We start from the raw sequence: 17,361 nt of genomic DNA on the forward strand, positions 1-17,361 counted from the left end.
TAAATATGTAATATTTTCAAATATTTTATTGCTGTTTATTAAATATATTTTAGTTAATGCATAAAATTAACATTGCATAACAAAATTAAATTTAAAAATCATATTTTAAACAAAACGTACCTAGTGGAATAGTTAATTTTTGTAAAAATTCATGGGTGGTCATAATAATATGGCCAGGGACTGTAGGTTCTTTTTTTGATGAATAATATCGAGGTCTTGAACCGGAAGAATCGGTTTACCAGAATTTGTATTTTTACTGTTTTCTTATGTAATAATATGTTGTTTCTTTTCCAATTCTTTCACCCTGTATATATAAATTTTTCAAAAAGGTAATAACGCCATTGAAAAGAGTGTAAATATATGTTTTAGGAAATATTTTGAACTTTTCAGTTGTATTAATTACCATTTATAGGTCTGGATCCCGCGTATGAAAAAAAAGTTGATTAATAGCAAGCTGAAAATTTGTTAATAGTTTAAGGGGGTCTAGTCGGATAAACTTTGATATGTGGGAACACTGGAACTGGGGCAGTTTTAATTGTGGAACAGATTAAAAATTTGGAACGGTCACACCACGAAAACGGCACATTTAATTTGTCCGACAGAACAGACTTAAACTCTCCGAACAGAGATTAAACTCTCATGCAAAAATCAGGCTGCTATTTATCACCTGTCATAATTCCTGTCATTTGACATATTCTACATGTTCCACTCATTAAAACGACCATTTGGTGATAAATAGCAGTCTGATTTTTGCATGAGAGTTTAATCTCTGTTCGAAGAGTTTAAGTCTGTTCTGTCGGACAAAATAAATGTGCCGTTTTCGCGGTGTGACCGTTCCAAATGTTTAACCTGTTCCACAATTAAAACTGCCCCTGTTCCAGTGTTCCCATATATCAAAGTTTACCCGACTAGACCCCCTAAAACTATTAACAAATTTTCAGCTTGCTATTAATCAACTTTTTTTTCATACGCGGGATCCAGACCTATTAATAAATGCATAACGTATGTTCACATGTACCTATGGGCGGCAGATTCATTTTGAATGCCCGCCATTTTTGTAAAAGACTAAATCTGAGATGGCCTCATATCTAAATTTGAATCTTTGTACAATATCAAATGCACAATAATTCTTATATTATTATTTGCACAAATCTGCCGCACATAGGTACCTACATGTGAAGATACGTTATGCATGTATTAAATGGTAATTAATATAACTAAAGAGTTCAAAATATTTCCTAAAAAATATTTTTACACTCTTTTCAACGCCGGTATCACCTTTTTGAAAAATTAATATATACAGGGTGAAAAAATTGAAAAAGAAACAACATATTTTTACATAAAAAAAAAACAGTAAAAACACAAATTCTGGGAAACCGATTCTTTCGGTTCAAGACCTCGATATTATTCATCAAAAAAAGAACCTATATACCAAAGGACATCGCACACATCTTATGGAAAATATAATGTCACTCAAATTCAATAAAATTTATACCAATAGATTCGTTTTAAATTAACGATCAAATCTTATCATTGCGCCAACTCTCTATTTTCAAAAATAAGAGCAGAAATTGATATAAATAAATCTGAAATCAAATGGGTAGGTACATAAGTTAGAGAGAGAAAAAATATTTTAAAATACCCAGATTTTCGGTACTCCATAAATCAGCGGATTAGTTTCACTAATCCGCTTAGGCCCAGCGGGATTTAAGCTGTTATGAATATCACTCAGAGCAATAATGATTGTAAACTAACATTTTATGGACTCCAAAAATGTGATTTCGATAAACTTTAATTGCAATTTGCGCCGTAATTAATCATAATTAAGAGTTGACGCAATGATAAGAATTGATCGTTATATTAAAACGAATCTAATCGTATAAATTTTATTGAATTTGAGTGACTTTATATTTTCCATAAGATGTGTGCGATGTCCTTGGTTGAAATCTGACATCTCGTTCAAAAGTTATCGTGCTATTAGTCACATATGTATATTCGCCATTTTGAATGTCCGCCATTTCTGTAAAAGGAACAAAAACTGAGATGGCCTCGTATCTAAATTTGAACCTCTATATGTGTAGTATATGTGGTCTAAATTATAAGCTTCTACCATTAAATGCACAATAATTCTTATATTTGCACAAATCTGCCGCATACAGGTACATGTGAAGATACGTTTTGCACTTAATAAATGGTAATTAACATAACTAAAAAGTTAAAAATATTTCCTAAAAAATATTTTTACGCTCTTTTTAAAGGCCGTATTTTGAAAAATTAATATATACAGGGTGAAACAATTGAAAAAACAACAACATATTATTACATAAAAACCAGGAAAAACACAACTTCTGGTAAACCGATTTTTCCGTTTCAAGACCTCGATCTTATACATCAAAAAAAGAACCTATATACCAAATTTGGTTGAAATCTGAAGTCTCGTTCAAAAGTTATCGTGCTATTAGTCACATATGTATAGTCGCCATTTTGAATCCCCGCCATTTTTGTAAAAGGCAAAATCTGAGATGGTCTCCCATCTAATTTTGGACCTTTATATGTGGTCCAAATTATATGCTTCTATCATTAAATGTACAATTCTTATAATATTTGCACGAATCTGCCGCACTAATAAGAATTTACGGCTAATCATCGGAAATTACTTTGTGGCGCCACAGAGTAGTGCTGCAGAGTGGTTCGTCTGTTTCTTCTTTTACGGCTAAGCATCCGAAACTACTTTGTGGCGCCACAGAGTAGTGCTGCAGAGTGGTTCGTCTGTTTCTTCGCTAACTACTGCATGGATCTCTCATGTATTTCCTCATTACTCTAATACCGATCCGAGATACTCAAAACTATTATTTTTCACAATAATTTCAGCATCCAAACTTATCATGTTATACATTCTCCTAAAGCTTTAATAATAAACAGCAAAGCATAACATAAAAGCAGAGTTCGTCTCCACAGTTGCAGTTGCAGCGTTTGCTCTAATCCATTTCAGAATCGCCTATACCCCAGGCTGTGGGTGAAAAATAGGTCGATTTCAGGATATAATTCAGGAATTTTTTGAAACCTATCAGGTGTTGTAAAGGACGATGCCAGGAATAACTTATACTAAAATGTAACCAAAAATATTTTGCGCTTTTTTTTAATTGCGATTTTCATTTGTTAACTTTGAAATTTTTAAAGATTTTTAATTTTGCAGCTTAGGATATTGATTTTAGAGAAAAACTTTTTAATAGAAAGTTGTAGTAAATTAAAAAACCTACAATTTGAGCTATGGCAAGTTTAATTTGGTTTATTGGTTATTGCACAACAGCCTGCGAAAGGTGCAAAATGGCCGTTTTTTACAATTGCAGTATTTATTGTATAAATAATTTTTTTTTATTTTTTAAAGCTTTAAAATGAAAATCTTTCAATTCCAAACATACAAAAAATTGTAAAGCCAGATTAACGAATTTGTAGCTTAGATATTATAAATTGTTTATCCCACGAGATTAAATGTCGAAGGCTATAACTTAAAAAAAATCGTAGAGAGTTGGTGAAACATCCAATCTCCTTCTAAAGAGTTAAATTTTCATATTCTGATGTACATAAATGCGTAAAACATTTTTAAACCTCTAATTTTTGGGTTTGAAAATAAGGGGGCATTTTCGTTATAAACATTTAGAGCTGAAGCGGCCCTGTACATTATATGAGTTTTAACTTACAGATTATTGTTGCTGAAGACGAAACAAAGATTCATAAAACAATAAAAATTTTCTAAAACCAACTGAAGCCGAGATAATTGTTTTTTCTTTTCTTAAATCGTAGTGCCTTTATTTATAACAATTAAGAAATTATTTTAAGTCATTGACTAAAGAAAGACTTATATTATCTTAAAATAAAAATTATTATAAAATATAATTACATTTAATTATTAAAAATTATTTTTAAAATCGGTGCTTTTGCGAGCGGCCGAATTTTGCAAATCGCCCGGCTCGCTTGAAATCCGCGCGCTAGGAAAATTTTTACGTAACTTGTATAAATTTTGACAGAAAACAATTTTAATAACATTACCATTATAATATACAGTCTATTTACCACTGTATTTGTTTTCCTTGATAAACTTTTATATGTGAAATCTCATTTCTGAAGAAATAATATTACAAAAATGATACATATATGAAATGTATAACTATATTTTTAATTTTTTCATTGTTATATAAATATAATAATAATAATGTTACTTCTTATTATACAATATAAAACTTTTTCTTCTTGTAGTGACTATCCGTTTTGGATGTTGGCGACCATCATGGCAATTTGGCAAACCCCAGCTTTGATTTTGATGACGTCGGATTCTCCTGCCTCTGCTTGGATATGCGCTATTTGATTGCAATACAGATTACTGTTAATTTTTAAAATACAGGGATCCATCAGGGATCCGTCAGGGATCCGTCAGGGATCCGTCAAACGTTTGACATACACGCTAAGTAAATCTTTCAAAAAGCAAAACCAAGCCAACATCCAAAACGGATAGTCACTACAAGAAGAAAAAGTTTTACATTGTATAATAAGAAGTTATTATTATTATTATATTGTATAATAAGAAGTTATTATTATTATTATATTTATATAACAATGAAGAAAATTAAAAATATAGTTATATATTTCATATATATGTATCATTTGTGTAGGTAATATTATTTCTTCAGAAATGAGATTTCACATATAAAAGTTTATCAAGAAAAACAAATACAGTGGTAAATAGACTGTATATTATAATCGTAATATTATTAAATTGTTTTCTGTCAAAATTTAATACAAGTTACGTAAAAATTTTCCGAGCGCGCGGATTTGAATCGAACCGGGCGATTTGCAAAATTCGGCCGCTCGCAAAAGCACCGATTCTAAAAATAATTTTTAATAATTAAATGTAATTATATTTTATAATAATTTTTATTTTAAGATAATATAAGTCTTTCTTTAGTCAATGACTTTAAAATAATTTCTTAATTGTTATAAATAAAGGCACTACGATTTAAGAAAAAAAAAACAATTATCTCGGCTTCAGTTGGTTTTAGAAAATTTTTATTTTTTTATGAATCTTTGTTACGTCTTTAGCAACAATAATCTATAAGTTAGAAACTCATAGGATATACAGGGCCACTTCAGCTCGAAATGTTTACAACGAAATTTGCCCCCTTATTTTCAAACCCAAAAATTATCTCGGCTTAAGTTGGTCGTAGAAATTTTTAATTTTTTTTTTATAAATCTTCGTTTCGTCTTTAGCAACAATAATCTGTAAGTTAAAACTCATATAATGTACAGGGACGCTTCAGCTCTAAATGTTTATAACGAAATTTGCCCCCTTATTTTCAAACCCAAAAATTAGAGGTTTAAAAATGTTTTACGCATTTATGTACATCAGAATATAAAAATATAACTCTTTAGAAGGAGATTGAATGTTTCATCAACTCTCTACGATTTTTTTCAAAAAGTTGTAGCCTTCAACATTTGATCTCTTGGGATAAACAATTTATAATATCTGAGCAACAAATTCGTTAATATGGCTTTACAATTTTTTTTATGTTTAAAGGTTTAAAAAATAAAAAAAAAGTTATTTGTACAATAAATACTGCAATTGTAAAAAACGGCCATTTTGGACTTTTCGCAGGCTGTTGTGCAATAACCAATAAACCAAATTAAACTTGCCATAACTCAAATTGTAGGTTTTTTAGTTTACTATTTTTCTATTAAAAAGTTTTTCTCTAAAATCAATATCCTAAGCTGCAAAATTAACAATCTTTAAAAATTGCAAATTTAACAAATGAAAATCGCAATTAAAAAAAAGCGCACAATATTTTTGGTTACATTTTAGTAGAAGTTATTCCTGGCATCGTCCTTTACAACACCTGATAGGTTTCAAAAATTCCTGAATTATATCACGTTTTTTCACTCACAGCCTGGAGTACTACTACCAGTTCTTGTTCTAACTAGATTTAAACGACTGGATTTAAAAAATTAAAAAAAAATGTGAAGCATAAGAAAACGCAGGATTTCAGGGCTGAACAATCTAGAAAACAAAGGTTATATAATAAAATAATAATTTACTTGTTATAGATTTCAGGCACTTATGCCGATTCTGTACGTCTTGCGAGTTCCTGTGACAATTTTCGAGATAATTAAGAGAAATAGCTGTTCTGGATATCGTCTATTTTGTAGTATTCTCAACAATTCTTTTGATGTTCAGCTTTTAAGAGTTTTGTGGAAATTTCGGTTTGATAACGGATTGTAATATTTCTTTGACGTCCGGTTATAAAAATTTTCATAACGTATGTGCTTGTCTATCATTTTGACTTGACACTAAAAATTTTAAGTATGACGAAACGAAATATGCTTCTTTCATTTTTAATTTACCATTTTTTATTGGAATTAACTACAATGCTAATTTTGACGTTTCAGTTGTCACTTTTGGAAATCGAAAAAAAAATTATTTTCGTATGGAAATCGAAACGTCAAAATAAACGTATTTTAAACTAAAATTGTGGTAAGTTCCCAATAAAAATAGTAAATTATATTAAAATGTCACGGGAAAATAGCTTGAGAACAATATTCATCCTGAAGTTCAAACAAATAACCGTATTAGAATTCTTGTCCCCACTTTATCCATTTTCCGAGCTTTCTTTTCCAATTTTTTTGCTATTAATTTTGATGATTCTAGAAATGTTCCCCTTTCTCTATTTGTTGTATTTGATTCAGTCACATTCTTCTTCGCTGTTCTATTTTCTATTAATAAAAGAGAAGTCCAAAATCTTTAGTCATTTACTAATACACTAAAATTTAACTTGTACTGTTGTAACAGCACAGCCAAGTTGTTACCTTCTTCACTCTTAGATGTATCTGATTAAAGGATCTTATCGAAGTTGCATTAATGTAGTATTTCATAGAATCTTTGTTTGATAATGTAAGATGATTTCATTCTTATTATATTTGGATAATTCGATATTGAAATTCTGGAGTTTGCATGTCCATGTTGAAGTTTGAAGGACCTTGTAAGGGTGGTCTTCACCAGGTTAATATTACCTAACATCGGTACAGTGGACGGTATCATTCTATAATCATTTGTAACGGGTAGTTGCTTATTATGGATGATATTTCTTGTAGGATTTGTGGGATTTACTAAAGCTCTAGCAAATAACAGCAGTAGAAGTCGTCGGCTTAAGTGAAGGGGAGGTTCGACACATTCTGCGTGAATACTTTCCACCGGACTGAATTTGAATGCTCCTAAACGAGAGTCGAAGGGAAGTATTTAGACTGTATTCAGTGAATGTACTGGCGGTTTATTTGATGAAATGTAGAGAACACTGCCATAGTCAAGTTTGGAGCGGATAAGAGCGCGGTTTGTTTGTTTCTGGAAACGTTCCGGTGAGAAGATCAAGAGGACGATCATCAACTAGATGGCCCAGCTGAAAACTCATTCCTGCGAAGCTCCTAGAGCAGCTGAAGATAGAGACCAATTGAGATACATATGGGGAAACCACAGGAGAGAGAGAGAGAGAGAGAGAGAGAGAGAGAGAGAGAGAGAGAGAGAGAGAGAGAGAGAGAGAGAGAGAGAGAGAGAGAGAGAGAGAGAAGAGAAGAGCGCGGTATACTTTTAGTAGTGTTTCTCCATCGCTCCCCTACTGTAATGAGCTAGTGACTTAAGGAGATTCGAGTATGATCGCTTGTTCTTTCTTTGGATGGGTTGTTACCGGTAATGTTTTTGGTGCCGTTCGTATGACATCGGGAGAATGTTGTTGTTTGCTGTATGTTTCTTTTATTAACTGAAAATTTAATTTTCATTGGAATCAATACCTGGCATATAAGTTCGGCAACTAGTTTTATACAAAAAAGTTTTAAATTACTTTCTGATCAAAAATTTTTAATCGCGCAAAAACCACTTGTTCAAACACTAATTATTGTTACTGATTTTTTTACATATTTTTCTAATAAAATTATATTGTTTCAGTACTAGTCCAAGTCAACTGCAAGAAATTACTTTAGAACACGATGGAACATTCTCAAGTAAGTATTGTTTTAAACCTACATGCATCAAATATGCATTTAAACTCAGTAAAATACTTTCAACAAATTTTACAAACTTTTTTGATTCTGATTCATTAATGTGAATAGCGAGCGATATGATGTTAAATACAAAATACCAACAAATACATTGTGAATGTTAGCATTACAACAAAATTATCTATAAATGAGTGCTTGTATTCTTTAAATATTTGAGTTAATATGCGGAGCCCTTTGTGTATTTTTTTGCGGAATAACTAAATTAATACGAAAGATAATAATAAATTCCGGGAAGAAATTTACTACTAGGGAAAAAGTTGATGGATATAATGAAGCAGAACATTGACTTGAAGTATTAGATAGACCGCAAAACTGTATAAAAACTCATATTGCGAAACATTGTTTATTTTAATAATTATAAAAAATGGAAAAAACTGCTTGCTACTTAATAATAAAACATTTTTAATTTAGAAAATCTCATTTTAAGGGGATGGGTACGAACTTTCGGCTTCAATGCTTTTCAATGGGATTCATTTTTTTCGAATCCTGAGAAAACTAATAAGTATTTTTGAAAAGATTAAACGCAGAATGAAAGATTACGTTATTACCGAGGGCCAAAAGTCCCTGAAAACTTTTATAATGTTTATTTTAATAAGCTACAGGGGTGAACAACTAAGAGAAAATTTAGTGTGATTTTTAATTTCAAATATCTCATTCAAAAGAAACTTTTTATTCATTCTAATAGTCGGAGAGATAGAAGCGGATTTTGTGCGTGATAAGTAATATGGAAAAACTATACGGGGATATATTGAATTAGTTGTGTACATGACTTTCCCCAACGGCCGGAAACCAGAGTGGAGGACGAGGGTAGTTATAAGGGGTCATAGTCGCGGTTTTTATTATTTTTTTTTGGACGCTCATGATCGAGATACTGCACCAAAATTTGGGAATAAGTAGGTAATGACGTAACTAAGTAAAATCTCTAGGGGCAGAACGCTGCGTGGCCGACAAAGTGGTAGGGGTAGGGGTGAATATAAAAAATATAATAGCTTTTTTGTAACGTTCGTGATCGAGATAGTGCACCAAAAATTGGGAATAACTAGACCATGACATAACTAAGTAAAATCCCCAAAGCCGGAAACCAGAGTGGCGGACAAGGGTAAGGGGGCGAGAATTATAAGGGGTCAAAGTCGCGGTTTTTATTATTTTTTTTTTGTGGCACCCATGATCGAGATAGTGCACCAAAATTTGGGTATGAGTAGGTAATGACGTAACTAAGTAAAATCTCTAGGGACAGAACGCTGCGTGGCCGACAAAGGGGTAGGGGTAGGGGTGAATATAAAAAATATAATAGCTTTTTTGCAACGTTCGTGATCGAGATAGTGCACCAAAAATTGGGAATAAGTAGACCATGACATAACTAAGTAAAATCCCCAAAGCCGGAAACCAGAGTGGCGGACAAGGGTAAGGGGACGAGAATTATAAGGGTCAAAGTCGCGGTTTTTATTTTTTTTTTTTTGTGGCACCCATGATCGAGATAGTGCAGCAAAATTTGGTAATAGGCAGGTCATGACGTAACTAAGTAAAATCTCCAGGGGCCTGAAGATTTTACTTAGTAATGTCATGATCTACTTATTCCCAAATTTTGGTGCACTATCTCGATCACGAACGGCAAAAAACCCCTTATATTTTTATACTCACCCGTGCTTACCACCCCTTTGTACCACAGGCAGCGTTCCGCCCCTAGAGATTTTACTTAGTTACGTCATGACCTACTTACTCCCAAATTTTGGTGTACTATCTCCATCATGAGCGTCACAAAAAAAAATAATAAAAACCGCGCATTTTACCCCTTATAACTATCCTCGTCCCCCACTCTGGTTTCCGCCTCTGGGGATTTTACTTAGTTATGTCATGTTCTACTTATTCCCAAATTTTGGTGCACTATCTCAATCACGAACGTCGCAAAAAACCCTTTATATTTTTATATTCACCCCTGCCCCACCCCTTTGTCGGCCACGCAGCGTTCCACCCCTGGAGATTTTACTTAGTTAGGTCATGACCTACTTATTCCCAAATTTTGGTGGACTATCTCGATCATGAGCGTCACAAAAAAAAATAATAAAAACCGCGAATTTGACCCCTTATAACTACCCTCGCCCCCCACTCTGGGTTCCTGCTCTGGGGATTTTACTTACTTATGTCATGGTCTACTTATTCCCAAATTTTGGTGCACTATCTCAATCACGAACGTCGCAAAAAACCCCTTATATTTTTTATATTCACCCCTACCCCCATCCCTTTGTCGGCCACGCAGCGTTCCGCCCCTAGAGATTTTACTTAGTTACGTCATGACCTACTTATTCCCAAATTTTGGTGCACTATCTCGATCATGAGCGTCACAAAAAAAAAATAATAAGAACCGCGACTTTGACCCCTTATAACTACCTCGTCCCCCACTCTGGTTTCCGCCGCTGGGGAAATTTATGTACACAACTAATTCAACATAACTGTATAGTTTTTCCATATTACTTCTCACGCACAAAATCCGCTCCCAGCTCTTAGACTATAAGGGACTTTCGGCCCTCGGTAATAAAGCAATCTTTCATTCTGCGTTTAAATTTTTCAAAAATAGTTTTCTCAGGATTCAAAAAAAAATATTACATTTAAACTACATTGAAAATTTTGACAGGCGTCATAAACATCATAACAATATTACAACAATACAATACACAACAAGCAATCACGCTACACGGAATCAATGTATCTACACACTCAGGCTCGTAACTTATCACATTTCAATCCAATGCGATAACAATCAAACACCGATCACTGCGGATACAATTCCGGCGGAATGCCTCCTCATTACAGAGCGCGCCCACCTCGGCAAAGTTCCAACTCAATCGATTGCATCTCTGCCATTTGAGTTCTTCCTAGTTCAGTACGCCAAGAAGCACTGATTCATGATTCTTCTTGCTCGTCTTAAATACACTCTTGGTAGCCATCTCTCCTTTGGTTTCGCCTAGTGGTAGTACGTAGGGGGGCTGCGCCACTATGGACACTCGTTCGATCCTCTGCGGTTTACCTGTTGAACGCCGACTGCAGGCATCATAACATTACAACCGTTACTTCTATAATGGCTTAAATTATTAAGTCAGTTAATTAATATGATTATTTTTTCACTAACTATATATTCAGTAATTACAATAATTTACTATACAATAAAACTAATAATTGAGAAAAGAGAAACACTGATCAAGTGATTTCTTTAATAATATATTGTTACTATGGAACGCTTAGATAAATTTTGAACATCTTTAAAAACAAAATACTCGGATCACAGAATAAATCCTGGTGTATTCTCTGCTTGGATCTTCCATAAATAATAAACAATAAATAACTTTTTATTAAGTTCACGTCTTAAATCAATTATAAAATACACTATGAATATTATTTAATGAACAACTCAAAATATTCCTGAAGCCGTGTCAAATATTTAGTAGCATTGTTTGTCACTGTCTTGTCACCACATTCTGTTCGACTGAGTGCGTTGTATGCCAAAGATACTTATAAATATTTTTGAAAAATTTAAACGCAGAATGTAAGACTGAAATGGCCGAGGGCCGAAAGTACCTTAGAAAAAGTTTTTTTCAATGAGATATTTGAAATTAAAAATCAACAATAAATTTTCTTTTTTTTTATGCCTGTAACTTATTAATAGTATATTGTGCAACGAGCATTTTTAATGATGGTCATTATGAAGCGAGTATGACGGATACGAAACGAGCCGCCTAGCGGCGAGTTTCATATAGAATACGAGCTTCATAATGATAATTAAATGTTCATGTTGTGAAATCGTTCACAACAAAAAATATATTCAAATTTATTAATTTTGTAACGCAAACAAATTAAGTAGTTATATGGTTAAAATAATAATTTTGTTGATAAATCTATATTTTCAATATTGCAATTATTCAAATAAATTTGAGGATACATTTTTAATATCTCTATCGCCTTCAGACATGTTCTTAAAAAGATTTAATTTTTAAATTAGTCAGTTTGTTTACATATTGCGAACTGTCAAAGCGTATGTATTTGACTCGCCATTGGTCACTGCACGTGCGCCACCTTTATCGCGAATGCCATATCGCGTTTTTATTGGTTAAAAATCTGTATCAATGAAAATCTGATCATAATGAAGGTCATTATGATACAGGTAGTGGAACCCTAATAAATTGATATATTAAAGTATGAGAATAGAAAAATAGTATATTGTACAACAAGTGAGAAAAAATACGTATTTCTCACGAGCGCAGAAGTTTGTTCAAATCAAGCGAGGGAGAAATATGTCATTTTCTCAAGTGTTATACACTGTACTTTTTCTATGGATGCGGTTTTGTCAAGAGTTCAAACAAAATTAAATAATTTGGGTGCTTTTAGGTATATTATAATATGCATAAATTGAAATAAAATACATATACATGTAGGTATTTAATATTCTTAAAATTTATAAACGTTATTTATTTAAAATTCTAATTAAAAGTTATTTTTGAACAGTTTTGAAAGGTAATTCCTGGTAAGTTTTGTTTCAACACATTTTGTTTGACAACATTAATTGTGTTTGTATTGTGCATGCTACCATGGAAACGGCGATCATATATGTTGAAAACCGGCGGAGAACCCGTGAGAAAAAATATTTCTCACTGAAATGGCCGACTTTTCTCACTGCGTGAGAAATGGTTCGTTTTGAATGTATGTAAGTAGTGGAAGAAGTTGCACATTGCATAGCATCCATAGAAAAATAAACATTATAGAACTTTTCAGGGACTTTCGACCCTCGGTAATAAAGTAATTTTTCATTCTGCGTTTAAATTTTTCAAAAATATTTATTAGTTTTCTCAGGATTCGAAAAAAATTAATACATTTAAATATCATTGGAGCCGAAAGTTTGCGCCTATCCCGTTAAATGTTAATAAAAAACCATACCGCAGTAAAAATTTCGATACCCCCGAGATGATACGCTTCTCTATTGACTTCGTTAAGATATTCCAGTTAAGAAATAGCGGCCAGTAATTTTTCGATTCTTTAAGTGCTTTTTCGGCTTCGTTTATTGGATATAATAGCTAATATCATTTTTATTATTTACCCCAGTACATATGAACTGTAATTTTTGAAAAAATTGACACTCCTCATCCTTCGGCGTAATTAGAGTCTTTTAGGCCAAGGGAAAGGTATAATAGTGATACGAACTTTGTCCGCACCCAATCAATTTCTTAAATGATATGTTGGGTGCTTTCTTTTATTGTGTTCAACAACCGAAGAAATGCCAAACCTTAAAAGGGATGGATATACTGGTAATATATTATGATTGTTATTAATTTAACAAAGTAAATCTGACCTGTGAAACGAAATTAAAATGTTATATATACACCTATATACGAACATCTGTACTTAATCTGTCTTAGGTCAAAAATATCGATTTTTACAAGTTTTAACTATTAAATTCCGGAGGGACTACAGACGTTCGGATACAATTAGCGCCTCTTTGCAAAGACAATGACGTTTTACTAAGTGACAAGACACTTAGTCAATACACACACACTACACATTACACTAGGTACCTGATACAAAACCACTAAACGCAGAATGAAAGATTACATTATTACCGAGGGCCGAAAATTCCTTAGAATAAACAAAAAGTTTATTTTGAATGAGATATTTGAAATAAAAATCACACTCAATTTTCTCTTCTTTTTCTCCCCTGTAACTTTAAATTACAGAAGTTTAAATAAACAAAAAAGCTGCCCGGCCGAAAAAAATTTAGTAGAATTTAATTATAGAACTTTTCAGGGACTTTAATAGTATAATCTTTCAATCTGCGGTTAAATTTTTTAAAAATACTTAATAGTTTTCGCAGGATTCGAAAAAAATAATAATGCATTTAAAAGCATTGGACCGAAATTTTGCGCCTACCGTCTTAAGACCTTTTTACTGATCAGTACAGAACTGTTAACATAAATTTGAGCCACATGTACATTTTCATCACGTAATTTTCCTTGCTACCGAAGCGTTCGAATCCTTGTACCGAAGATGTTATGAACAGTAAAAATTCAGAACGACTCATCAACCCCATTTGAAATACAAGGTAAAAGCAGGGAGACGCTCTGGCGTGACGGCTTTTTATAGCCTTTGAAAATGTCGTACGAAATGCTAAATTAAATAGCAGGGGAACTATATTTAGATTCTTCTTCTTCATTTGCTATCTCTTCTAAGAAGGTCGGCAACCATCATGGCAATTCGCACTTCCGATACCGCTGCTCTAAAGAGATCAGCAAAAGCGCAGTTAAACCAAGCTCTCAAATTGTTTAACCAGGAGATGCGTCTTCTTCCACGACTTCTTCTACCCTGTATTATTCCTTGTATTATTAATTGAAACAAGTTATAAACGCTCGCCTCTCATGACATGTCCCAGATATTGCAGTTTTCTAACTTTAATTGTATATTTAGATAGATCAGTCCAAATTATATTGCTGACGACGCATTGTGGTTCCAAATGCCGAAAACGTGGTCATGGACCTTTAAAAGCGTATATTGTTTATATACTTCAGAATTATTTTCGTTCTTAAAGGTTTTTGGCATCACTGATTACGGATCTGACATTATTTTTTCTGAAAAACAAAATGGCGGATCCAACATGACGGAAAGAAATTGAAAATACCAATCAAAACGCAAATTTTTTGTCAAAGGTAGTTTAAGGTCGCTGATTACAAATCTAACATTACTTTTTTTTAAACAAAATGGCGGTTCCATTATGACCGAAAGAAATTCAAAAATTTTATTTTAAATGTATATTTTTTTAAAATTCTATATTATAAGGAACTTTTGAAATTGCTGATTACCAATACATGTTCTTTATGAAATACAATATTCAGAACCTATTACTTATGTACAACCTATACATACTCAACAATCGCCAGAATCATGTAATATGCGTCATTTACCACTTTTGTATTCAAGCAACTGACAGCAATGCATTTGCAGTTATAGGCAGCTAATCCAAAGTAATTCTGTATCCTCTTACTATATTATATTTTAAGATTAACAAACATTAGTCGCAGAATTATGCAGAATTTTGTACTTTTTCAATGTATGTCTACAAAATTTGGATTATTTTAAGTATATTTTCACTATTTATGCATTAACAAATTTAAGGCATTTATTGTTACTATATCTTGACTCACTTGTTCCTGAGCTATGAACCAGAATACATCCAGTCTGATCCTTAAACCTGGATATTACGACTGTACGATAGTATGAGAAAACAACAATTGTGAACATGAAAATCCCTAGATAGGGACTTTTTTTTCGCCTCATGACCACGTTTTCAGCATTTGGAACCACTGTGCGACGTGCACATTATAAGAAAGAACCAGGGCGAGAACCACGAAAATCCTAACCGAGCTAGTAGCGGGAGCAGAATATATGTGATTTACATATAAATCAAAATAAAACCAAATTCATGCGGACTAACACAAACACAAGAGCTAGAAATGTTGACACAGATCTAAGGCTTGGTATACATGCGGGCGTTAACGCCGCGTTTTAAGCTTTGTACACATGCCGGCAATAACGCCACGTTTTTCCTGTAAATTACCTGTTATTTCCTGTAAAACACAGAGGAAATAAAAATTGTTATAATACTTCTAGATTTTTACATCAAGGAGTTTATATTTTGATAAAACTCGTATTTTTGTAATTCGTAGGCCTGAAGATTGAAGATGTACTAAAAATAATCGAATAGGGAATTACACATAACAACTGGGGATTTTTTATCTTGAAAAATGTAATAAATTTATTTTTAAACCACGGTAAAGAACCAAGAGCACACGCCTCTGTTTAAATTAAACTGGATAATTGGTGGTAGGTGTATTTAAATTGTGACCTGGAATGAAATGATTGTACATATTTGTTAGCCGATATTTTTGAACGATGAACCCAACATTATTTAGTAATGTACTTATCTTTAAGAACCAGAGATTTGATACTATGTATTTTAAACAATATAAAATTTTCCATCAATCCAATTAAAGTCTGCTCATCAAAACAAGTTTTAAAAGAGTTTGTTTTATTAATATTTTGTATTTCACTAAGTTTTAGTTAATTTTTTTATTTTTGAGACCCCTGTATTGGAACTTATTTTTTTTCTTTTTAAATTATGAAAAATAATATGTATATTCTTTTTCTCATAGGCATCTTTCAGTGCGTCACAGTTTTTCGATTTCTTTCTAACGCATTAAATTGTATGTGACAGAAAAAAGGCACGTCCTTGATTACAGACATTTATAACATTTATTCTAGTTGCCGATAGATGGCGCTATAATCGAAAAAAAAAATTACGAATTATACAGGGTGTCCCGAAAAGATTGGTCATAAATTATACCACACATTTTGGGGTCAAAAATAGTTCGATTGAACCTAACTTACCTTAGTACAAATGTGCTCACAAAAAAAGTTACAGCCCTTTGAAGTTACAAAATGAAAATCGATTTTTTTCAATATATCGAAAACTATTAGAGATTTTTTACTGAAAATGGACATGTATCATTCTTATGGTAGGATCATCTTAAAACAAAATTATAGTGAAATTTGTCCACCCCATAAAAAATTTATGGGGATTTTGTTCCCTTAAACCCCCCCAAACTTTTGTGTACGTTCCAATTAATTCATTGTTGTGGTACCATTAGTTAAACACAACGTTTTTAAAACTTTTTTGCCTCTTAGTATTTTTTCGATAAGCCAGTTTTTATCGAGATGCGGCTTCTTTTTCAATATATTTACGTAAAAATTTTATGGGGGTTTTGTTCCTTTAAACCCCCCAAATGTTTGTGTACGTTCCAATTAAACTATTATTGTGGTACCATTAGTTAAACACAGTGTTTTTAAAACTTTTGCCTCTTAGTCTTTTGTTCATAAGTCACCTTTTATCGAGATGTAGCTTCTTTTTCAAAATATACCTAAAAATGTAAATTATAAATAAATTTTCAGATTATTAACAGGTCTCTAGAACCATTTACAAATATGTGGTGGATTCGACAAATATTCAAAATATCTCGATAAACACTGGCTTATCGAAAAAGTAATAGGAGACAAAAAAGTTTTAAAAATAATGTGTTTAACTAATGGTGCCACAATAATAATTTAATTGGAACGTACACAAAAGTTTGGGGGGGTTTAAGGGAACAAAACCCCCATAAAATTTTTATGGGGTGCACAAATTTTACTTAAATTTTTTTTAAGATGTTGCTGCCGTAAAAATGCCGCATG

General features: G+C 32.4%; 1 protein-coding gene across 4 annotated transcripts in view; it reads left to right on the forward strand.

Moving 5' to 3' along the window:
- The window catches only part of LOC114338775 (centrosomin), a 652,106-nt gene that overhangs the window by 376,958 nt on the left and 257,787 nt on the right, over nucleotides 1-17,361 (forward strand). For all 4 annotated transcript variants that reach the window (XM_050641722.1, XM_050641725.1, XM_050641721.1 and 1 more), the window contains one exon: nucleotides 7,985-8,040. In XM_050641722.1, coding sequence (XP_050497679.1) covers nucleotides 7,985-8,040 — 56 coding nt within the window. The remainder of the gene's footprint in view (nucleotides 1-7,984; nucleotides 8,041-17,361) is intronic.

This window comes from Diabrotica virgifera, chromosome 1 (assembly GCF_917563875.1).
Source record: "Diabrotica virgifera virgifera chromosome 1, PGI_DIABVI_V3a".
Lineage (NCBI taxonomy): Eukaryota > Metazoa > Arthropoda > Insecta > Coleoptera > Chrysomelidae > Diabrotica > Diabrotica virgifera.